The sequence below is a fragment of the Misgurnus anguillicaudatus genome, chromosome 2 (assembly GCF_027580225.2).
Source record: "Misgurnus anguillicaudatus chromosome 2, ASM2758022v2, whole genome shotgun sequence".
NCBI classification, from domain to species: domain Eukaryota; kingdom Metazoa; phylum Chordata; class Actinopteri; order Cypriniformes; family Cobitidae; genus Misgurnus; species Misgurnus anguillicaudatus.
In genome coordinates, this window is record NC_073338.2 from 215,376 (window position 1) to 241,317 (window position 25,942).

Below are 25,942 nucleotides of genomic sequence, written 5' to 3' on the forward strand. Positions count from 1 at the left end.
TGCATTACTGCCATCTTCTGTTCATATTTATCTCATGCTAGTCCAGTTTCTTTTAGATAGTCAAAACAGTATTTTGTACCTTGTCCCTTCTTCCTTGTCCCTTTTATTTGTTTTATACTCTGTAGCTGAGCCATCATTTCTTGCCTTTCTTGATTATATTTCCTGCTGTGTCAAACGCCAGATCCGTCTCCATATATTTAAAAACAGGAAGTACTTCCGGCAACATTACACGTGATGTGAGATCGCCGGAAAACTCTCACGATAGCGAGGAACGGAATAGCACAGGTGGAGATAATAAAGACATTTAACACACATTCATTTTATGACAGCATATACTGTAATTAGTCTACTCCACAACGCCACAAGATGATGAATTAAATATTCTAGGAATTATTATCTGATATATATCTGATATTATACAACAGTTCTTTCTGGTTCTCAAATCTGATTGGCTAAGAGGCGTGCAATATTCTACTGATAACGGCACAGTAACCGCTTCACCTTTCGTATCATTCCGCCACCTAGTGAATGGAGGTCTTCTAAACAAGCTCATCTCTGAATGGAAAAACTGCACCCACACACGGACACACAAAAACGCGCTGTTTTGAATCACTCTCCGTGTGTCTCATTAGTTCACTAGCTCGTAAATCAGTCTGTGAATACCAAGTTATTATTCCGTCAAAGATCAGCGCTCTTGGATGTTACGTTAAACTTAATGGGAGAAATGTCTTGTCACATCGTGTGGACGATTAACACTTGGAAAGAGGAATGTAAACACTCATTTTTTTCTGGAGCTATATCTCTTATCAGAACGCGAAAACACCGTGGAACTGCAGGTAAGCCCCGCAGCTTTTAAATGTGGACATTGATCATTTACTTTATCGTGACGTGACTATTAAAACATGTTATGAGATATCGCCACTGATATATTTATAAGCAGCATGCAAAAACATCTCTCTGACACTTATAAAAAACCGTTTTATATAGTACTGACAAGAACAAAGTTTAATAATAATAATCGAGTGCTCGTATCGCGTTAAGAATAAATGGTAAACCAATAGTAACATTATATAAGTATAGTTTTTTTTATTTTTACCTCGCGCCAAAACAACAACAACACAAAAGACACTAAATATGAATAAAAAACAAGTAATAGTTTGATCATGACACCAAATACTGCTGATTTGATCTCATTTTGACGATCATAAACAAACAAGGCCAACATGAGAGCCGGGGAATCCCTTTCAGAGATGTAGCCCAGAGAGGGCGGTGGTCAGCGGGGCGAGTGAACACTGACGTCCGCTCATGCTTTGGTTCTCATTCGTACCGAATCTCACTAAGCAAACGTTCAAACAGGTGCTATCTTTACTAATCGACTGTAGATTTAAATATAATACAGATACATTCTCGACTGAACTAAACTTAAAACTACACTTTGTGACCAAGAAACGTTAATATAAAGTAACGGCTTTTCCGTCCATTGAGTTATTATGAGATTCAAAGCAGCCGAAAGTGTTACCTGTCATTCTGGCCGCCCTCAAATCCGTGGCGGAAGAAGTAGTTCTCAAACAAAGAGGCTTTTAAAATAACTCCGTTGTTGTTTTCTAGTTTTCGTTTTTCAAACGTGTGCCGTTGAACTGCTGATTCCGAGAGCGATATTGCTTTTATACAACAGTTCCACGGCACTGTTGCTCATTAGACAAAGAGCATTTAAAGCTTTAATGAGGTCATAAGTGCATGAATACATTTCTCCACATCTAAAGAAGAAAACGTGCTGGAATTTTGTAAATATTCTTAACACTTTCCTGCTAATGATGGTAAATTCGTTTAATCCATGTTTCAGCTTATGCAAAAGGTGGCGATATTACTAAACAGTATACCATCTATGTATCCAAAAGCAGTAAATACTCTCTGTATGTTTGCATTATCTTTCTGAATCTGATCTGAACAAAAATGGAATTATCTCAGCTTTTTTGTTCAAAATGTGTTTTTGAAGAAACCTACCCATATTTGAGAAGTGAAAAAAGGACAAATAGAGATTTAATTTGTTATATTGTATGTTTATATATTTAAAAAAGAAAATATTCTGGCAGCCATTTTGTTAAAATCATAAACAATGCTGGCTGGCAACTTTTAAAAAAATGCTGACAGGGAAAAGAGTTAAGATGGAAGAATGCTGTGTAACACACAATAGAAACTAAACTGTCAGCTTGTCAGAGGCAGAGGAGGCTAAGCCTTAATAAAACACTGAAAAAAATGATCATAGAAAAATTCAAATTTATTAAAATCTCTTTTTTTTACAAAATTTACACACTTTAATAATAAGCATAATATACAGAAGTATTTTAGTATTTAGACTTGATGAGGCATTGCACTGTATGACATCAAAGCAGCATGTGAGTGATTTGAAATTAGTGCTAAAATCAATCCCTGACTGAGTGAGATATATTTAGTGTCATACATGAAGCTGCTGCTGTGTGGTGCTGGCGCTGCTTTGAGAGAGAGACGGGAAAGTGTCGGGAAATGAAGGCAGGATCAGGAAATGACTCGAGCTGCTTTATTTTTGTCAAGTGGCTGATGTCTTCAGGGCAACATATTGTGTTGACCCAAGGACAACATTTTGTAAATAAAACCCAAACCCCAACCATAACCATAACTATAACTGAACCCTAAAATCAGAGAGAAATGATAAGTAAAAAACAATGATCTAGAATCAGCTAATCCTGATGGTGAGTGTAAACTTTAAACAAACTGTAAACTTATTTCTGAAATCTGATTGGCTCATTGAAATGTTGTCCCAAGGTCAACATAATGTTGCCCTAAGGACATCAACCACTTGACAAAAACAGGAGAGCCGCACGGCTGTTCACACAGCTTACTGGGGTACAGTACGTCTGACACACAATGCAGTTTATAACACTCCAGATACTATTTTTACTTTAAATAAAATATTTACTTTAATTTAAAAAAAAAATCTATTTTGTGAATCTGCTTAAAATAGTTTTGTTGAAACAGCTTTATTATAACACATTATATTATAGCATACTAGATGCATTTGGGTTAGGGCTATGTGAATGATTCATGATGAGTTAATGATTAAAGATCAAACATTGCTAAAGATGTCTAGTTCCCAGCATGATTGCATGCGAGAAAATGACACAACAAAGTGTTATTTAATGCATTTTAATAGAGAACAGGGGAGACTTTATTATTGTTTAGTATTTTGTTCTTGTACATTTGTGTGTTTGAAGAGGTTACCATTGTGCCTGAAGTGTATAAAGCATTTGTTTAGGAGAACAGACCATACCCGTCAACCCTCTCGTTTTTCCCTGGGTTCACCATTCTATCCCGCTATCATCCCGTTAAATATTTTCCCATATTTCTTCGGTATTATTAATATTTCTATAAAAAAATCCCTCTGGGCGTATTGCAGGTGCAATCCTGTGGGCCGTGAAAGCAGGCAGCAGTATTAGCTGTAATATCTCACTTAAACAACACCTGCCAATACAAGAAGAACAGCACACTGTGGAAGGAGGATGCCGAGCCGCGCGCAAAGTTACACAAATTCAGTGGTGCCTATCCCGACGCTCGCATTCATTGGACACATTGATTGGACCATCCCTTGTTTACACAAACTTGCACATTTGGACGTGAGCATGCAACGCATTCTTTGCAACTATGAATGTTGGGAAACACCTGAATATTTGGTACATTTTATTAAAATTAGGTAAATGTAGTAAATAAATATTTTTACTTTTGTCAATTTTGAAAAGTAAAGGTTTGAACTAAAACATTAATATAATTTGAGTAAAACTAATACAACTGTGTATATCATTTCATGCAGCCTAAAAGATTTCTGAATCTAGGTCTCACACTAACCTGACAGGACTGACCTGTACGTGTTCTTCAATCTGATATATTCACATTAAGACTCGTCACTTATGCTACCAGTATAAACATTACGATGAACAAAGATTACTATGAAACAATGCTTTCACAGAGATCCTGTGTGAATGCTGAAGCTCTTATCAGTTAATAATTCACTTGTGTTTGAAGATGTTAAAACAGAACCACTCCTTCATGAGGGCAAAGATTTCTTGAAAGTCAGTAAGATACAAAGCCATCATAGTATTAACAGTTTGAGCAAAAGGTCATAGTCTCTACAAGACCTGTTCCTGACCTGTCATCTGAATGTCAGAATGATTGATGAAGTATTGATGTGAGATCTGTATCTAACACCTCATATATCTGCAGTATTGACTACTGGGGCTACTGACTGACACTCAAACAGACAACGCGAGTCATTGACATTCACACCTATGAAGTGGATGAGTGAACGAGTTAGCGGTTTTCACACGGTCATCACAGCAGAAATCTATCTATCTATCTATCTATCACTACACTATATTTATCTATCTTTCACTTTCGTGACCTCTTAAAAAGAGGGATGGGGGTTAAAGAGTTACAGTCTAAAATTACATTATACATATACTACATAGAAAACAACAACATAAGGATTATTTGAAGTTTTTTTGAGGAAAACCCTTCTCTACTTTCAGCAACGTTCCAGTGATTCCTCATGTTTTACTTTTGGAAACCTTCAATAAGCCCCTAAGTTAGCTAACCAACAAACTATAGTAAGACGGTAATAATGTAAACATGAATTTTCATGAAGTATCAGAATTCATAGGTAAATAGCGACATCTCTAGCTATTAATAGCCATTTTGAGATTATGTACCTATGAGATTAATGGAGAAGTTTCCACCACTAATATGGCGGCGCAGTTGACCTTATGATCAAGCAGCCACAACGCGCAATCTAGTTATTTCTTTAATATCTATGTTCTGTGCCTCCAGAGTGTGATTATGCCGTTGTGATTTATTTTGCTGGATTATGTTGTTTTTCCCACAGTGCCTGATATTGTCGATGCTGCTTTTTTATATATATATAGCTTTCTAATGCCATTTATAATAGTAATGATTGATTTAACTTCCCTGTCTCCCTGTGCAGATATCAGCAGTGCAGTTGAGTTGTATGTTGCCAAGTTAATGTAAAAAAAAGGGTTCAAAATTGTATAATGCTTTTTATACAAGATCTGGCAACTGGACAACCTTGGAATAATATATTGATGTGATTTATATAACGCGGTAGGGCCATACAAATGACTAAAGCTTCCCTAAATAACAAAACGGGAGGAAGGTGGGAGATAGGTGTGAAATACAGGAGACTCCCGGGAAAAATGAGATGGTCCTCCTCACTGCAGAACACGACATCCATGGGGCGAGGTTTGATCTAGATCTGTCACGACACGGAAGGGTTGTAAGGACAGGTAGCAAATGCAAGGTTCAAAATAAATAACATTTAATAATAAAAACACGAGGGCAGACATGGTGAAGGCAGGAACACAGGAACATTAACACAGGAACAGACAGGGTATCAATGACAATGATCCAGCAGTGAGCAAACAGAAGACAGAGGTATATATACACACACAGACTAAATGACAAACAGGTGTGATGAGGCAGGTAATTAATCAATGAATGTCCAGGTGATAACAATCGGAACAAAGACAAGACATGACACGGATTAACCGTGACATTACCCTCCCCTCTACGAGTGGCTACCAGACACTCACATAAAACAACAAAAACAAAGTCTGGTAGCGAGAGTCCAAGGGAGGGGTGGAGGGCTTGGGGACCCTGGCGAAGCCGGCAGCCGCCGGGATGAGACCAACAGGACGGTTGGCCGGACTGCGCCAGGAGAACCGGAGCGATCGCTCCGAGAACCGAGGCAGACGAATTACCCCCCTCCTGGGAATCGTCGACGATCAGATGCCCCCGGAAATCATCTCCCATCCCCTCGCGGAAACGGAGACCCTCGGTAGCCACCCCGGGGAAATGATCGGGCGTGGTCCGTTCCGGATCCCCCTGCGAGCAGGATGGTGGTCCTCCGAGGGACCGTCGACGACGACTCAACCGTTGGGGGACCGCCTGGGCCGATCCTCCTCCCGCAGGAGCGAGCGATCGCTGACGGTGGTCCCCAAGAGACATCGGGGCTGATGGGGAATGAACCCCGATGTCACTACTCCCCCTCGACGAAACTCCTGGGGGAGCCGCCCTCCGTGAACCTGCTGCGTCCAGTTTGGCTGGATCATTCTGTCACGACACGGAAGGGTTGTAAGGACAGGACGCAAATGCAAGGTTCAAAATAAATAACATTTAATAATAAAAACACAAGGGCAGACATGGTGAAGGCAGGAACACAGGAACATTAACACAGGAACAGACAGGGTATCAATGACAATGATCCAGCAGTGAGCAAACAGAAGACAGAGGTATATATACACACACAGACTAAATGACAAACAGGTGTGATGAGGCAGGTAATTAATCAATGAATGTCCAGGTGATAACAATCGGAACAAAGACAAGACATGACACGGATTAACCGTGACAAGATCCAACTCCTCCCACTTTATATACTTTGCTCCGCCAAATGAACCAGTATATTTGTGTTGTTGCAGCCTGCAATTAGTGCTCTTATCAATTTAAGTGTACGTTTGATTAATGATATAGTTGAGAAAGATTCATAATTTGGTAAGTAATGATCACAGTTAGGTGTCAGGGGAGGTAAGGGACGCGTTCCCGACAGGGTGATATTACTGAAGGGATTTATTTGCGACCCGGTTGGCTGTATATTATCGCACTTTTTACTCAGCTATTCCTACGAGTAAATATAAAAACACAATTAGATATCTTTTAGTAGCACATTTGTAAGAAAAGTAAACCTTCTGCGAGGGAAACCTAGTGGCTGTAAGCAAAGACGCGTTAAAACAAGTTCAAAGTCCATACTAGATAAGCAATCAATTTATTAATTTTTAAATAACATGCCTAATATGTTATTATAAAACGGTTAGTTCCAATCCTTGATTCTGATTGGTCAATAGGTGTGCTTTATTCACGATAAAACACTGCTGTGGCCGCTTCACCCAACGGTTCTATTTAATATCACTGCGCCCTTAGCAACACCCTTAGCAACACATAAACATATAATGAGACAAAGTCTGAGAACAGTTTGATGTTTTTATTTGAGCTTTCATGTTGTTTTTCGCAGTCGGGGACTGTTTTTTCTGGCGGAGGGAGTGCTTTGGTTGATTTAGCTTCGTGAAAGTTGCACTAATATTTTTTTTTACTTTAATATTGTGTAGTAACGTTTTATAAAAGCAATAAGGTACTCGAGGCAAGTGCTGTATCGTGAATAAGTAATAAGTACTCCGCTTCGCTTCGTGCCTAACAACGCCCTTCAGCCGTTACTTATTCACGATACAGCACAGCCTCTCGTACCTTATTGCTTACATAATGCATATTTCTATGGTATACAGTCATATGTATTAAATTGCGCGTGGTAAGATTATTGGTGGTACCCGAAATGTTTTACTCCAAAACATTATAGCAAAAAATCTTACATTTCACCTTAAAGGCACTACTTTTATTGTAGTCATAAGTAAAGTTTGTTTTTCCATCAAAAGATTAACTTAATTTAGTTACGACTCAATGCGGAAATGGTAACGCAACAACAAGTGCACTCTAAAAATGGCTGTGTTATTTTTGACCCATAATGGGTAAATATGGGACAGAACCCAGCAAATCAAAATGCAGTGGGATGAGATCTCTGGACCTGGATCCAGCCCCGCCCCCTGGATGTCGTGTTCTGCAGTGAGGCGCTACTGGGAGTGTTTACAGGTATGAAGAACTGATTTGATCGATGCGCTGCCATATTAGATTATTTACTAGACATACTAGACACTTTAGGACAAAATGTATTGTCAATAAAAGGTCTAAATATTGGAATAGCTTCCCCCTTCCAATAAGAGAATGTCCTTCATTCAAGACCTTTAAAACTAAGAAAATCAGACATGAAATCACTTTTAATTGTCATTGTATCAATCATACACTTTCATTGTAAAATTGAATGCAGTATAGAGGTGGATGAACAATGTCTTTCCCATTTTGTTGTTTGTTTTGTCAATGTATATGAAACTATTATGTGTATCTTTTCAATTTCATTTATGGTGAATGAATGCTGTATGATTGTTAATCATTTTTTATGTTAGTCTTATGTTACATGCCTAGGGACAACAGATAAAAAGTAGTTATTTTGGCATATTTACATGGTGTATTTTATACAACAATGTTCATGGATATGCATGGTCCCTATCAAATAAACCAATAAAATAAATAAAAAATTCAAGTGGTAATGTTGGTTTTGATCTCAGTTAGTGTCCTTTCCAGCACAGGCATTATTCTCACATCAGATGCAGAAGATTGTGCACTCACACTAACAGGTGACCCATCACATCACTCACGGTAGGACTGTGGTACTGCTGGTCAATAAAGTTAATCACAGCCTTCGCTTCTTATTCAGCCTCAACATATTTACTGAGAACTGAATTCATGCAGAAATACTGTAGGCTACTCCCTCCTCTGCTATCTCTCACAGGGGGTGGAATGGGTTTGCTGTAAATATACTCCCTTATCTTCACTAAGCACTAATTTGTCATCTGAATTTCATGTAGTTACCATTACATTCACTACAAAACATATCATCCCCCAAATCCACTATAGATAATGTGGATGTGCTGAGGGTGTCAATCTGCTCATAGACTTTAATGACTTCATCATTCACACGAGACTGTACTGCTGCTTAATTCTGCACTCATGGTTAGATGCGAACTGCATTTCGTTGCCTTGTTTTCTTGTTTGCAATGACAATAAAGTTCAATCTAATCTTAAGGGTGTTTATTAGGCGTCCTGCAACACTGAGGAAGGTTTTTAGACGACCTGTTTTGTTAGTGTTGATGAACTCTTGTTAAGTGTTTTACACAACATGTTTTAAAACATAGCACGTATTTATGTAAACCTGTAAATGAATGCTCTCGTTTAAGGGCTGAGGTTCTCATGTACGCGCGTAGGGTGGGACGGTGGGTAGTAGCGCGCATCCCGAACTCCGCCCACCGCCTCCGCGGACTCCCTTCAGTGCTGATCTCAGTGCAGTCCGAGTCAAAGATCCGCGAGTAACGGAGCGGCAGGAGCGCATAATGTCGAAGTTCTGCGTCTATACACCGCTCATATTACTGCTGTTAGCGGTGAGTCAAACACTTTTACACAACACTACACTTCAAACGAATAACAGCAGCGTTTGTTTGTGTTTGTTTGTTTGTTTGTTTTTCTTCGTAAAGCTCCGTTTAGTCCAGGAATAAATGTTACACTCTTCATTAACATGTACAGCGTTTTGAGCTTTATATTCTTCTGTATATGAGGAGAACGACTGTAAAGTAAAGTTTCCTGACAATAGGCTATTGCTGGTCATTTACACACATATGTGTGATAGTCGTCAGGGAGGGGCTCGTGAACTTCACTTGAAATTCTTCAGCGCATGAACAATAAAGTGTTGCTCAGCTGGGGTCAGAAGTTGAACAATGCCTTTCTTCACAGTCTTAACAATAATAAACATAAAAAACAACGTTGTATTTAGTTTTTTCTTATGAAATAGGTTTTTACAGCAGTATACAAAAAAAAGAAAAACTTGCAATTTTTATAATTCCTCATTATAATTTGTATAATTAAAATATTCTGCAGATTTGACTTCTGCAGTGTTAACTTACTGTATGAGCTGTATTGTTACAGATGAGTTGTGTTTGTGTTTTTATAGATAACGGGAGCTGTACCGTCAGCAGGAATACAGCAGAAAATCCGACAGAAGCGAGAATGGATCATTCCACCCCGAAAACTGACGGAAAACGTGAATTATATGCATTTGGATTACATTGCCAAAGTAAGATCTTCATCACTTCTGCTGTTATCTCTGGAGTTATTTTGCAGGATGTGAACAATAGGACTGCACTTTGTCTTAAATGGGTTAAATCTAAAGTATGTTATGATGAAAGAAGCAGGGTTTAATATGAGTAAACTCATCCAGTATAACATCACAACATTATACGACAGTTGTACTGTGAGAAAGACAGTTGTGAAACTACATACAGTCATATAAACATGTTACATTAAACTCAATTTCATTATATTTGTGCCTCTGTTACTTAAAAGCTTAAGTTTCTGTAAATCACACATTGCTTTTTCTTTAAATCTAATTGAAATAAAAGTAAATTCCCTTCATTTTTTTAATAACTTTAATAACTGTGAGAGGAGAATAAAAACTTTTTAAGGCGGATCTTTTTGTGGATTGAGGTGATCCTTTAAAAAATATTGTTTTCAGATCCGATCAGATGAAGAGACCAGGACGAGTATAAGGTATTCTCTGACGGGACCAGGTGCTGATCAGCCCCCATTCAACTTATTCACTGTTGGAAGTCAGAACGGTTTGGTCAAGATTCATGGAGTGTTAGACCGAGAGGAAAGGGCCTTTTATCACGTGAGCATGATTTCTTCCATCTGTTACATCCTAATATCATAAATATTTCTTGCATATGCACAGCTTTTTTATTTGATAATATTCTCTTGAGGTCCACCTATCGTATCATATCATCATGTAGATGTAATATTTGCTCTCCTGGTTTTAACCCTCTCTGTTGTGAAGGGTGTATCATGTCGCTGTGATTGATGTTTTGCACATTAAAGGGGTCATGGCATGAAAATCTGACTTTTTCCATGTTTAAGTGCTATGATTGGGTCCCCAGTGCTTCTGTCAACCTAGAAAATGTGAAAAAGATCAACCCAGTAACTTAGTTTTGGTAAACCATTCTCTGCAAGCATGTGAAAAAATAGGTCGTTGGAATTTGGCTCTCCTTATGATGTCATAAGGAGCTCTTATTATAATAATACCGCCCCTTAATCTGCACTATCCAACCACAGCACTGCCTTTTAGTGCAGAGAAAAGCACAATTGAGTTTTAATTTCAACAAACCACCATCATTGTGATCAGTGTTTGAATTTCATCAGCTCATTTGCATTTTAAAGGACACACCCAAAACGGCAAATTTTTGCACACACCTACAAAGTGGCAATTTTAACATGCTATAATAAATGATTTATATGGTATTTTGAGCTAAAACTTCACATATGTGTTCTGGGGACATCAAAGGTTTATTTGACATCTTAAAAAAGATTTGTGCCATGGCCCCTTTAAAACTCTGCTGTGATGTTGTTCTTGTAATTCTCTGTTGGCATCTTTCGTGTATTTTGATCATTCCTGTAATTCAGTGATTTCCCAGCTACCGGTACAAATAATGATATAGGGCTTATTCGATCTACGTCATCAATGTTCGCGGCGGCCATATTGTTGACATAAAACTGTCAGTCTGTCAATTGACAAGCGAGGCAGCGTGGGTATTATGCATGGTTTTATCGGTGTAATTTTTTTAAAACTGCGCGATGGTGTGTGGTGTAATACACGGATGTTCTAACAACAGCAAAAAGAACCCCGGAATTAGTTTTTATGCGATACCGACTGTCAGAAAACATGAAAGGAAGGAGACAGAGGAGTTGAACCAGCGAAGGAGAGACTCCTAACAGCAAAGTCTGTCCCCATCATTTTACCCCAGGTAACGCTAGGGATATATGCTCACAGCAAAGTCTGTCCCCATAATTTGATCACATATGGTTAGCTGTAAGCAGTGACTGAAACTGCTCTTTCAAATAAGCTGCCATAAATTGAGACCGTTATTAAATTAGTATTAATAACTATATGAACATAATAATAGGTCTGGCATTGATACTAGGTAGGGAATTAAGGGCCATTCACATAGTTTTGAAAATTGTTTTATATTAAACAGAATAGCGGAGCTCACACCAAAACTATAACGATACAGATACAATGAACGACATCATTGGGATCACTTGAGCGATTTTCCCACCTGATGAAGGATAAACCATATATAGCATTAAAATCTATTTGAACTTCAAGTGCACAAGCACTTAAAATGACAGTGAAGCTCATTGCTGAGGTCTATAACATTAGATTACCTCCAGTTGCTGTGAAAATTGACTACGTAATGCTTTTTAATCTATTACATTAACTAACTGTCATGCCAAAAGGTAGATTACACAAACTAGATTCACTGTTTAGAGTTAAGTGAAACGCAGGGTGTTGAGGACATCTGCAAAAGTTTTTATTACAAGCAATATTAAAGGCAAGTGATTTGCGCGAGTGCCATGAGCGAATTAGCATAAACGTATTGTTTGGTTATGTGGACGATGATATAGTTATCGTTATAGTTATCGTTATAATGTGAACGGCGCTTCAGTGCTTGTATGATGAATGCGGATACTGTATGAACGATATAGTTATAAATATCCGTATAAGTTACGGCTGGCAATAAGGACGGATCTTTACTTAAGGCTATTGGGTCTATTTGATATTGTTCCACAATAATCAAGCTCGTCTTCTCTTAATACAGACGAGATTGAGCCATTAGGCTACTGCTCCCCTCGACTCAAATCTACGTGCGGCTAGGGGTAGGGCAGATGTCATGTCAACAAGATGGCCGCGGCTAGCGACTTCCGGTGTTTGCGAATAAGCCCTATTGATCATATTAACCCTTGTGTGGTGTTCGGGTCTGTGGGACCCGTTTTTAATGTTTACCAAAAGAAAAATTATGTAATTAATTGTTGTTTCAACCTCAGATTCATTGGCCTTGGCTCATTTTCTATAAAGAACATAAAAATAATTTACTTTAAAATGACTGTACACTGTACACCCCCCTACACATTTATATTACGTATGTAGTGTTCGGGTCCATTGGACCCGGGGGTAGTAAGAGAGTGAATATTGAATGTGCTATGTAACTTCACTTTGTTTTTCTCTTATATGGGACTCCTGTGAGTGCATGAGTGTGTTTGTATATATTTATGTACATATGTGATGGATGCATGTCAGAGTTTTGTCCTTCTGCACTTGCTGTAACAGCGCAAGGATACAACATGTTATACATCAAGCATGAACACTTGTCTGCCCCCACTGTCCCAAACACTTTACCTTTTGTCCAACAGGAACCATTCTACATTGTACCATTATATCCCTTACAAAAAATAACCATGGTTGTATTATAGTAAAAGTGTAGTAATCATGGTAAATTGGTGTATTGATTACCATTTGTAAAACCATGAGTTTACCACAAAACCTATGGTGTGTGTGTGTGTGTCTGTGTGTGTATGAGTCTGTGTGAGAGAGTGAGAAATAGAGAAAGTAAAATTTCATATCCAAGCATTTTCATCATTTTAGGTTGTAGCCAATAGCAATACATTGTACTGCAGTGTGTGTGGACATAAGATGGACAGGAAGACACAGTATACGTCTATAAAATGCAAGAAATGCATATGCAACACAACTACACAGTAAAAATCTGCTTCTTATGTGTTGTGTAGGCTGGCATGAACAGGTTATGTGTTCAGAGTGGATGATGTCTTATGATAACGCATCTTTTCAGATGGGGCTTGTGCTGTGTAAACGGACACAAATGTGTAGAATTTTAAACTAAGTTCAAAGAATTAAACATCAAAAGTGATGAAAAACTTATTTGAGAAGAAAAAGTGATGAAAATACTTATTTTAGATAAACATCTGGGGGAGAATAGAATTTTCTTCTCTTATTTCATATTATCACAAAAACGAATAGCACTTTAATCTATAAAAAGTCCTCTACCAGTGATAAATGACAAATATTAACCATACATTCTGTCTATATTACTTGCAATAAGGCTAAAGTAATCATCTGTAAACAATATTACATAAATTTGTATGACTGCATTGGTTTAAGATACGAATAATACAGAGGGTCCACTAGACCCACAAACATTGTCTAAGTAACAGAAATATGAACACCACACGAGTGTTAAAGGCGGAGTCCACGATGTTTGAAAAACGCTTTGGAAAAGGAGACGGGCCGACTACCAAAACACACTTATAGCCAATCAGCAGTAAGGAGCGTGTCTACTAACCGACATCCTTGCCGGATTGCGTAGGTGTGGGGCGGGTCTATCAACAGAAGGTCCAGATTCTATTGTGGTAGGGGCGTGTTTGTTTAGGTGATTTCAAATATCAACATTGGCTTTCAAACATCGTGGACTCCGCCTTTAAATGTCAGCTAGTTTCTGTTAAATTATGTTGTCTTAAAAAAATCTGAGGTTGCGACCAGCCGTTCAAGGGAAAGAAGTCTTCACGACTCTCAAAGTCTCCTTGTGGTTCAACAACAGACACACATTAAACACACACATATCGTGGTCTAAACCAATCAGAGATAGTGAAAGAGAACCCTTCCCTCCTGCTTCCTCACAAATATGAGCCACGGTTGTGGACAAATGTGAATAGGGCTGGGTTTCGATTCAAATTTCAAGAATCAATTCGATTCCGATTCTCAAGATCTTGAATCGATTATCATTCGAGATTTAGATAACTGTTTTTGAAAAAAGCCCGAAATGGTGCCAGATAGGGGTGGGCGGAATGACCAAAAATCTATTCCATGAGTCATTTTATTTCACCGTAACGGTATATTTCATGGTATACATGTTTTTCAGTTTATATTGTTTTTGGATTATAAAAATGTGCAGTTATTTGCCACTCACTATAGCTTTTAACTGCTCACCACAGTTTTAAAATATGGACAATTTAAAGTTAATAATGTTAAAGTGAAAATGCCCAGAGGATAACAACAGATTATTAAGTCTTGATGGACAGAATCTTGAGTTATTAATTTAATAGACTATTGAAGCTATAGTAGGCATTGTATTTTGTATTTATGCATACATTACATAAAAAATAGGCAATATGTAAAATGAACAGGTAAAAATATATGCACAAACATACAGACAGGATAAATACCTGTATATGAGAAACGGAGCTTTAGATATAGATATTAAGACAGGTGCTATGATGTGATGAAGTCTGTTTTAAGGTCTTGACGCTCTTTACTTTCTATTAGACATAGTACAAACATCTTTGATCCGAAAGACGAGAAAGAGACGCAAATGTTAATAAGCGAATTAGGCGTCAAACTACATCACTCCAGCAGCGCACGTGTCACTGATATAAACGCAAGTTTTGTCTTTGTCTTTCGCTTATTGTCTTTCGCTTATTATAAAAACAACACAAATAACTCGTTCATTTGTTATGAGTGGATTATTTTACATGTAGATCGTAACTTTGAGCGTTTCTGGGGTTTTCAAAACAACCACTTGCTTAAGGTTACTGACCGCTTTGTTTGTTGTTTTAATGTCCTTCCACCTCGCGCATGCGTGAATTCAATGACGCGGCAAGTTTAAGTTTTTAATTATTAAATCGATCTTCTGAGTTACGGATCGATCTTTAGAAATTAACATGAATCGATTTTTTTCAACACAGCCCTAAATGTGAAGCGAATGCCGCAAGAGAGACCAAAAGTGCGTGCGAGAGACCGAGCCAAAATGAGAAAGCGCGCACATTTAGGCCACGGAAGTATGGCAAGAATCGGCAGTGAAGCAACAAAGACAGAGAAGTTATTGTAAAAAGTTGACTTATCAACATTTTCAACACAACTACCAGATCCGTATACTATAGTGGAGTGGAAAGAAGACATCAGCAGATGGCCAATATAAAGTTGCCAGATACATATATACGTATATTAGTATATTATATTAGTGCAACCAAACACAACAACCAGACATTTTGATGCTGGGAAACCATTTTAATAAACTTTCTGAGTTGCTAACATGGGGAATAACACCACTTCTGCTGCCTAAATGCGTGCGCAGGCTATTTGATCTGTTTGATCTGTTGGGCTGTAAAAGGGTCTATTACCACTATACCTTCTAATATCTCATTATCACTGAATTCTCTATCGCCAAAACAGTTAAATGAATGGTGCTCTGTACTCATTAACCAGAAATTAAAGGGAGAATAAGTAGGATTTACACCCATCTAGTGGGAAATTGTATTTTCCATTCAAATGAATAGTGCTCTCTAGCGCCTCGCTTTTCCAAATGCATTGTTGCAACTACGGTAGCCATTATGTAATCACTGATCTCTTATCCGTTTCAGCTTGTTCACATGCATGAATGAAAAAGCGTTGCAGTAGGCTAGTGCTTTTTGTCCCTCTCTGCTATTATAGTTTATTAGTTTGGCAAAACGACATGGAAGCCTTCTTGGAATTACCCGTTCAGTGTAACTCTGTTCAATGTGTCTCTGTTTCCTGTACTATTAGCTATGCGCCTCATATGACTGGGGAGTCATGTTTTCACTTACATGTTGGTTTATATATTATATACTTATTCTGTGTTAGCACCAATGGCAAGTATGCATAGAAGTAATACATTGGACAATAATTCCATGTTATCAGGTCATTCTAAATTTTAATATAAGCGCAGCGCTTATGAATGCTCAAACACTGTTGACCGCTCAGCTGTCAATCTTAAGTTTCAGCCAGGTCGCGGTCTTTATGTCAAATGGGCCAGGTATGGAATAAATTGATGCTGATATCAGATAATGGGTCAGCTGTTCTGTTAATCACTGCGGATGCAGGTTATCAAACAGGACTGTGAATGACTCTACAACAGGGAACTGTAACGCTAAACGTGAGCACAAACTTGCACACAACATTAAAACTACAATGCAAGATGTGAACAAAGCTATGTAATAAAAGTATTTTTAGAAAAAGAGATTTTAGAACAAACATAGAAAAGCAATAGGCTATAAATATAAGGGAAAAAAACACAGCATGTACATAAAAAATAAAAGTTAGTTTTATATTCTGTACATTTAACCACCATGAGCGCATGTAAAACTGCTGTGTTACATGGGATGCGGTCAAAAAATTGGGTGCACCTAACTTTGGCCCCATCATTATTGGCCCTGTCCCAAATGGCACACTCCGGACTTGTGGTCCTCCTCAGAGTCAACACTTTGATGACATCATAGAGTGCAGACTTCAGGGACCCTTCATGTGATTCCACGTGGGTGCACCGGAGTCGTGTTTTGGGACAGACTCGAGCGTCATGCCGGAATTGAAAGGGAAGTTGCCCATCAGTGTGAACTCCTCCCTTCCGTTGTGGGATTGGTCTGATTGCTTATTCGCAAGGACTTCTGGGTTGGTAAAGTGCACGAAGCCTGCTGCAGTGCGGGCTTCGCCGGAGACCGCATCAAGGGGGCAAAGGGGGCGCTGATGAGCACACCTTAAGGCGTAAAAATGACAGATGGGACACCCTACAGACTCGTAGACTAAGCGAGCACGCGCAATTTAAGTCCACGAGACCGAAAGTTCACATGAAGTGTGCCATTTGGGACAGGGCCATACTGGGGTGTTAGGGCCCACACAGACCACAGGGTGAGCACCCCCTGCTGGTCTCACTAACACCTCTACCAGCAGCAACCTGGTTTTTCCAGGAGGTCTCCCATCCAAGTACTGACCAGGCTCAACCCTACTTAGCTTCAGTGGGCCACCAGTCTTTGTGCTACAGGGTGATATGGCTGCTGGACAATTATATTTTTATGTTCAGCCATTACAGGTGCGCAATGAATTTTGGGATAGCTGAGGCTGTGAAGGATCCATTTGTTCTATCCTTAGCAGCTCAAGGAGAAAGACGCACGCATTTTGAGGCTTCATTTATAGAAACCAAAGAATTGGGACAGCTTTAGATAGCACGCTTTTCAAAAACACCAGCAGCTGGCGGGTTTGTCCACGCTGAGGCTGAGAGTTGAAAAATGTTCAACTTTGGGTGAAACACTCAGGCTATGTTTACATTAATGCGTTTATCCTTTAAAACGCGTTAATTTTGCTACGTTTACGCCTTTCATCTACACTACACCACCGTTTTCGACCCTCATAAACGGATTCGTTCGCAAACGCTGTAGACCCTGTTTTAGTTTGAGAACTCAGACGTTGCGTTGAGTGTAAATGAACGTAGACGGAGTCTTATGTAAACGAACAGCTGATGTTAACGTGACAGTGCATCATTTTTAAAGTAAAAATTATTTTATTCAGGTAAATGGAGGTTTGCAACGGAGGTTTTGCCAAAAATAGTAAACATCTACCAATCAGCTATTATAAACGCTATATCAGATTGTTTTATGTATCCTTATAGATAATGTCTGTTTGATATTTATGTTTGAGTATTGTTGGTTTTGAATATTGTTGTAATGTTGTTTATTTTTTGTTTAAATTTAGTTAGCTTATTACGAAAGATAGACTGTAATTTTAAACGCCATATGCCCTTGTAAAGCATAATATGAAGGGAGAATTGTAATGGGTCAGACATTATTTTCGAGTTTAATTTAAGTTTTGTTTGCTACTTTAAAATGAATTTCATTTCATATAATTTAATCGATGTGTTATTGATAAGTTTTGTGAATATAAATAATAGAAACAATAAACTCAACGTCATTAATATTTAATGCTCGTTTAGCCGCTTGTGCTTTTAGCTATTTCTGTGTTGCGCTGCTAGCGGAGGACTTGCACGGACCTCGCACACTTTTAAAAATTAATGCAATAAGCATTTCTGTAGGCTAAAGCAATATTTCACCTCTTATTATGTTTGATTGAAGTTTGCATTTGTGAAATTTATTTTTGCTTCAAGTTCATTTAGTACTGTTCAATTGAATGCTTTCTTTTTAAATCATAAAGACCTTTCTGTTTAGTTATAAAATCTAAATTAACCTATTAATCATATTAATATGTTGTAGGGGGGAGCTAGAACAGTATAAGACTTTCCAAACACATTTTTATAGGTTCAAAAAAAGTGTCTGTTGTAGTTGCCAGCAAAGGACCCAGGTATGAATTTTTGTCAATATCGCACACCCCTAGGCTGCATAAATGCGCAAAGGTAAGCTATTATTAGAGTAATAAGTTATTTTACACTTTTATGCGCATGCCCAGCTACGTGATTGGTCATGTTTCATGTGTTTATGGTGGTGTATAGTGTGGATGAAGATTCTTTTCAAAATGGCAGCATAAACGAGGATCGTTTTCATTTTAAAATGCCGTTTTAAAACGCAAATGCTCTAATGTAAACATGGCCTCAGCTCGTCAATGTCACTCGGCCGTTCAATCACAGTGGAGGAGTGAGTCATCTGAGTCCCCTGAGTCATCTGAGTCTCCTGAGTCATCTGAGTCCCCTGAGTCATCTGAGTCCCCTGAGTCATCTGAGTCCCCTGAGTCATCTGAGTCCCCTGAGTCATCTGAGACCACTGAGTCATCTGAGTCCACTGAGTCATCTGAGCCGAGTGAGTCCCCTGAGTCCTCTGAGCCGAGTGAGTCCCCTGAGTCCTCTGAGCCGAGTGAGTCCCCTGAGTCCTCTGAGCCGAGTGAGTCGTCTGACTCCTCTGAGCCGAGTAAGTCTTTTGACTCCTCTGAGCCGAGTTAGTCTTCTGACTCCTCTGAGCCGAGTGAGTCTTCTGACTCCTCTGAGCCGAGTGAGTCTTCTGAGTCCTCTGAGCCGAGTGAGTCTTCTGAGCCGAGTGAGTCTTCCGAGTCCTCTGAGCCGAGTGAGTCTTCTGAGTCTTCTGAGTCATCTGAGCCGAGTGAGTCTTCTGAGTCCCCTGAGTCCTCTGAGCCGAGTGAGTCCTCTGAGCCGAGTGAGTCTTCTGAGTCCTCTGAGCCGAGTGAGTCTTCTGAGTCCTCTGAGCCGAGTGAGTCTTCTGAGTCCTCTGAGCCGAGTGAGTCTTCTGAGTCCTCTGAGCCAAGTGAGTCTTCTGAGTCCACTGAGTCATCTGAGTCCCCTGAGTCATCTGAGCCGAGTGAGTCCCCTGAGTCATCTGAGTCCTCTGAGTCCCCTGAGTCATCTGAGTCCCCTGAGTCATCTGAGTCCCCTGAGTCATCTGAGTCCCCTGAGTCATCTGAGTCCCCTGAGTCCTCTGAGTCATCTGAGCCGAGTGAGTCTTCTGAGTCCCCTGAGTCATCTGAGCCGAAACTTTGGGGTTTTTCTGGTGTGCGTCTGAGTCCTCTGAGCCGAGTGAGTCTTCTGAGTCCTCTGAGCCGAGTGAGTCTTCTGAGCCAAGTGAGTCTTCTGAGCCGAGTGAGGCTTCTGAGTCCTCTGAGCCGAGTGAGTCTTCTGAGTCCTCTGACTCGAGTGAGTCTTCTGAGTCTTCTGAGTCCTCTGAGCCGAGTGAGTCTTCTGAGTCCTCTGAGCCGAGTGAGTCTTCTGAGTCCTCTGAGCCAAGTGAGTCTTCTGAGTCCTCTTAGCCGAGTGAGTCCTCTGAGCCGAGTGAGTCATCTGTGCCGAGTGAGTCATCTGAGCCGAGTGAGTCATCTGAGCCGAGTGAGTCCCCTGTGCCTCATTGGTCAGCTAGTGTGGTCACCGCGAAGCTCCAGAGACTTATTGTCACCAAAACTATGGCCAGTATTGAACTCTCTGCTTGTCCCAAGATGGCTGTCCCCAAGCTCCCTGCTCTCATTGCCTGGTCCGAGATGGCTAAATTTGAACTCTCTGCCCTGTCTAACCTGGCCCAGAGGGCCTATTTCTGTTGTTTCCCTCTACCCAGGTTCCTGATACCACCAGCACCACCTTGGTATCCAGTCCCTCTCTGGCCTCTGGCTCCGTCCTGGGTTCCTGCTCTGTCGGCTCCTCCCTGGGTTCCTGCTCTGCCGGCTCCGCCTTGGTCCCTGCCTCCGCCCGCGGCTCTGCATTGGCCCTTGCCTCTGGACTTTTACGGTCCTGGCCCACCATCCCTCCCCCGGGTCCACCTCCATGCCACCACCCACCTGGACTGTTGTACTTTGGGGTTTTTCTGGTGTGCGTCTGGAAGCCGCCCCTTTGAGGGGGGGCTATGTAACGTGGTTTCCCTGTGTTCATTTGTGTTTTAGTTTAGTCATATGTCTCTGTGCAACCTGTGTTTGACTTGTGTTCATGTATGCCCTTCTCCCTGTGTTGATTAGTGTCTCCGCTCCCTTGTTTGTTACCATGGACATTCATTGTTATCATGCTCGTCCCCTTGTTTGTTGTCCTAGTTACTCATTGTTTCTGCTCTGTCATTGGTCTTGGTCATGCATTTATACCCTGCCTGTTCATTCCTTGGTTGTCGTTCATTGTTAGTTGTCGCATGTCCCTAGTGTTCCCTGGTTTATGTTTTTGCCTTGTTTACTTTTATGTTTATTGGAATAAACTGCACGTGGATCCGCCTCTTGCCTCATCGTGTTGCTTACCTGGTTTCGACCTGTGACAGTACTTTTTTCCTCACGTTTTTTTTTTTGACATTCTGACATACTACTTGCTTCACTTACTGATTTTCACATGGAAGTGGGTGATTTCGGACACAGGGATAGAAAATGTGCAAAAGGCCCGACTTAAAACATAGCACCATTTTGTATATTTAAATACAAACAATTTATGCAAACAATAACTGTAAATGCAATATCAGTAATTTACAACAATGATTGACAATAATGTTTTTTTGTCTTAATTGTGCAGCCCTTTCAAAAAAAATTTTTATGCATTGCTTCATAATACACGGATGGTTACATGAAGAATGATGGATGGATGAATGTGTGGATATCTATCCATTATAGGCAGATAATATCCATAAATAATATCCACCTTTAGTATATAGACACAATTTTATTGAATTATTTGTGTTTAAACTAAATTTTCTAGCAGGTGTTACAACAAACCCTCAATGAACCCCATCTATGGGGTAAGTTGTCACGTTTGCACTCCTGCCAATAACAGTAGGTCCCACAAACAAACTTTAAGTGTTCAGCAGAAATGTTTGTGTGTTGATTGTGTCAAAAAAATTATTAATCTAACTTAAATATTTTTGGAATGATTAAGTCAAAACCAAAATGCATTATGATGTGCCCTGCCCGCTCTCCCCTACTTGCAACATTTCACAGGTGGATGTTTTAAAGTCACAAGTGTAGCACATTTTGCAAACATAATGAACCCTTGGCAAAAAACAAACAGCATAAAAATAAATGTAGAGCCACACAGAAAAACAACCTAAGCCAATTAACTAAAAGTACATGCTAGAAAGTTGAAATAATAGTTTTCTTTTTTTTATAATATAGAAATAATAGTTTTCAACACAGACACTTTCTCCTTTTGTTAGCATTACCCACTTTAGCATATATCATTCAAAACATTATATGTGACCTGTGCTGGCAAAATGAGTGGGAATGTGCACACTCTAGTTATGATGTTTTATTAACGTAGTTCGGAAGGAGAACTACAGAGGGGGTACTCTGCGTCCGGGCCCATTTCCGAGCTCAGAGCCCTCTCCCCGGACAGCACGCCAAATACGTTTACTAATTTAATCGATCCAATTTATTTGTAAGTGTGAACTTGTGAATTAAGCTGTGGAGAAAAGAAAGTATAAATGTTTTTGATTTTGGCCGAAATTGAGGTTTTCATAAAAATAAGTACAATAAGCCCTCTTCTAGCGATCTCAATGCTCTAAATATTTATTAAACATCTAAAATGATCTTTATTTGTATGTTTTCTTAGAGGTGTACCGTCCTAAATGCTTAATCTAATACAAAGATTTGTCCCCATGCACGTCTGACTTTTTGCATACCTGTTAACCATTTCCGTTTTTTTCCTGGATTCTCCCGTATTTTACCATTCTTTCCTGCCATCACCCTGTTTAAACAATTTCCAGTATTTCTCCATATTTTTAGTCTTTCTATAAAAATCCAACTGGTTGTATTTGATGTTTGCAACATTCACCTCCGGTAAAGCAGGCGTCAGTATATCTGTAACATATTAATCAAACAACACCGCCAATGAAACGAGATGAAGAAAAGCTTCCCGGGGATGGGTGGAGGATGAAGAGAAAGCTACACGTCCGCCCACCAGGGTACACAAACTCGGACATTTGGATGTGCGGGCTAATGTGTGTGGTGAGGTGTGCATATATTTTTTGTAACTTTGCGTGTAGGGATACACTGCTGTTTGTGCTTTAGTACGTCACTCAGAAGGTGTTAAGCAATGCAACGTCTGCGACCTATGTGTATAACAAACAATGATACAAGGTATACACAGCAAAAAGTGATTTAGTATTTTTGTCTTGCTTTCAGTAAAAATATCTAAACATTCTTAAATCAAGATGCATTTTCTTGATGAGCAAAATGACCTAAGAAAATAAGTTTAGTGTTTAGACAAGAAAGAATATAAAAAAATATTTTTTAAAAAATCTGCCAATGAGGTGTGAAAAAGTTGCATTCATTTTTCTTGAATAAAAATGTTTAAGAAAGAAGTACACTTATTTCAAGATTTTTATTTTTTGCTTTAAGCACAAATTCACTTAAATTTGATATTTTTGTCTAAAATCTAGACTTATTTTATTAGGTCATTTTGCTCATCAAGAAAATATGGTTTTGGGAAATTTCCCTTGTTTTCAAATCCCAATGTTGATGAGTATGATTTTGGTTTAGTTTTAAAACATGCAGGAATTAGAAAATAAAGTGCAGGACTTGCTTGATGTTAAAAGAGTTAAAAAGAGCGACAAGACATGAAAATGATCTTCCTTGCGCTGACTGACAGATCTGGAGCATGCACAGACCCCGATATATATATATATATATGATGAGATCTGAATTTAGCTTAAAGAACCCTAATGCATTGATCTTTTGGACATATGGATGTGGTGATATAATGGTGTGGACAATATTTTCTTAGCACACACTGAGCACCTTAATAAAAACATTGTTTAAATTCCACGACCAGCCACAGTATTGTAGCTGACCATGTACTTGTTTTCATGACCATGATCTATCCCCGATTGACCCTCTTTAAATAGGTACTTCTAACAAGATAACACAACATGCCACAAAGCACACGTCATCTGGAAATAGTTTTAGGAACATCACAATGACTTCATTGTGTCCTCTACACTCACCAGATCTGAATCCAGTGCAACACCTTTCACAGATTCACAGCATAAACATACAGCCGAACAAATCTGCAGCTGTGTGATGAAGCAGAAGAGTATTTACAGGACTTTGTTGAATCTTCTTGGCAGTATAAGTGAGGTGTAACTAATAAAGTGGCCACTGACAGTATACAGGTTCAGTTTATTTCAGAATAAACAGACTGCAGAGCTATGAGGAAGAGTAGACTGGGATTCATTAAGATTGTATTTAACATGTCTCATGTATTTTGTTAAATGTTTGGTGCATTTTCTGTGTTTCAGCTTCGAGGAGTAGCCAAGTTTCTGAATGGCAGTAATGCTGAGAAAGATATCGACTTGAGGATTGTGGTACTGGATCAGAATGACTGTGCTCCTGTATTTAACAACCAGATGAGTGGATCTGTTCCTGAACTAAGCTCAAGAGGTACTGGGATTATTCATTGCATCAGGTCTACAGATTTCATTGTATAATTTATGTTTTTTTAAGAATTGTGATATTTTGTATAAGATTGCACTGGTTATTATAGACTGTTGAATTATTGGATCTGAGAACTGTTTAATTGTATTGTAACTAATAATGCTTTCAAATAAGTAGTGATGGACTGAGTGAGTACTTTAAATGACAGCAACGATACCTTGATGTTACATTATGATGGCAAAGACCAACAAGATTAAGCCTTTTGTAGTGATGGACTGAGTGAGTACTTTAAATGACAGCAACGATACCTTGATGTTACATTATGTTGGCAAAGACCAACAAGATTAAGCCTTTTGCGAGGGACATCCCTATAGAAAGACCCAAAATTATGCTTAAAAGTTTGTGAACCCTTTGGGCAGTTCAGAGTTTTCTCTTGGTTTACCATGATTACTGTTTTATATACAGCACTGTGCAAAAGTCTTAGGCTAACATGCCACAACTAGATTTGTTGTTTTTGCAATGTTATAGTCATCATATATAATTGTTTCTCAGTCTCTTTAGTAGAATACATCCAGAAAATATAGGAATGTGTATATAGTATTAAAAACTGTATAAAAAATGGAAACTGATGTGTCAAGTTTTAGGGTAAACTCCCCTTCCCCTTGAGCAATAGCTGTCATGAAAACACAGGCGGAAGCAAGTGCGAGTAATGATAGTTTATTAAACACTGAGATGAATGGATATGCAAGTCAAAATAACAGGCTGGTGGTGCAGGGGCTTCAATGGTCAGCAGTGAAGAGATGAAAACAGTCAGGCGATGAAATATCCACAGAACAATGAACCGGAACACGACACACAGGAATCCAACACCGAAGGGAAACACAACCTCAGCTCACGCATGGGGACACCAACACAACGATCTGACAATGGAGATGAGAAATGAGTGAGCTTATAAAGGGAGAGTAGATCGGTTGCAGGTGGTGATGATGAGTGGAATCAGCTGTGGCTGGTAAGCTGATGACAGCATGGCTGAACACATACACGCCCACAAACACACACACGCACATGTCACAACACAAACACTAGACGAGAAGGAAACAATGCATTTGTAAACCGTGACAGTACCCCTCTCTCTAAGGAAGCCTCCTGGCGTCCCCAGAACTCCTTACCTGTCGATTGAAATCATCGATAAGGGAGTGATCCAGGATGTCTCTAGCAGGCACCCAACTTCTCTCCTCCGGACCGTAACCTTCCCAGTCCACCAAGTACTGAAATCCGCGTCCCCTCCGTCTAGAATCCAGAATACGATTGACCGAAAATGTTGGTTCCCCATCTACGAGTCGAGGCGGGGCGGGACCGGGGCAGGCGGATTAAGACGTGAACGAAAAACAGGTTTAATTTTGGATACGTGGAAGACGGAATGAATTCTCCTGTACGCTGGAGGAAGATTAAGGCGGACAGTCACTGGATTAATGATTTTAGTGACTGCAAATGGGCCAATGAATTTGGGAGCAAGCTTATTCGAAACGGAACGAAGCGGAATGTTCTTGGTAGAAAGCCACACTTTTTAACCGACGACGTATGCGGGAGGCTTCGACCGGTGGTAATCGGCCTTAGCCTTAGTGCGTGCCCCACCTGGAGTAAGTCTCTCGGGCTCTAGTCCAAGTGCGGTGGCACCTCTGGATGAAAGCGTGAGCAGAG

At 39.5% G+C, this 25,942-nt stretch overlaps 1 protein-coding gene across 3 annotated transcripts in view; it reads left to right on the top strand.

Annotated features, from left to right (window-relative positions):
* The first annotated feature begins 8,998 nt into the window (after nt 1–8,998).
* Nucleotides 8,999–25,942, top strand: part of dsg2l (desmoglein 2 like) — a 61,514-nt gene continuing 44,570 nt past the window's right edge. For 2 of the 3 annotated variants that reach the window (XM_073871721.1, XM_073871722.1), the window contains exons 1-4: nt 8,999–9,146; nt 9,713–9,835; nt 10,274–10,429; nt 24,106–24,247. In XM_073871721.1, coding sequence (XP_073727822.1) covers nt 9,099–9,146; nt 9,713–9,835; nt 10,274–10,429; nt 24,106–24,247 — 469 coding nt within the window. In that variant the 5' untranslated portion in view covers nt 8,999–9,098. Of the gene's footprint in view, nt 9,147–9,712; nt 9,836–10,273; nt 10,430–23,811; nt 23,945–24,105; nt 24,248–25,942 lie in introns of those variants that run through there. The other variant, XM_073871723.1, reaches the window with a different exon arrangement.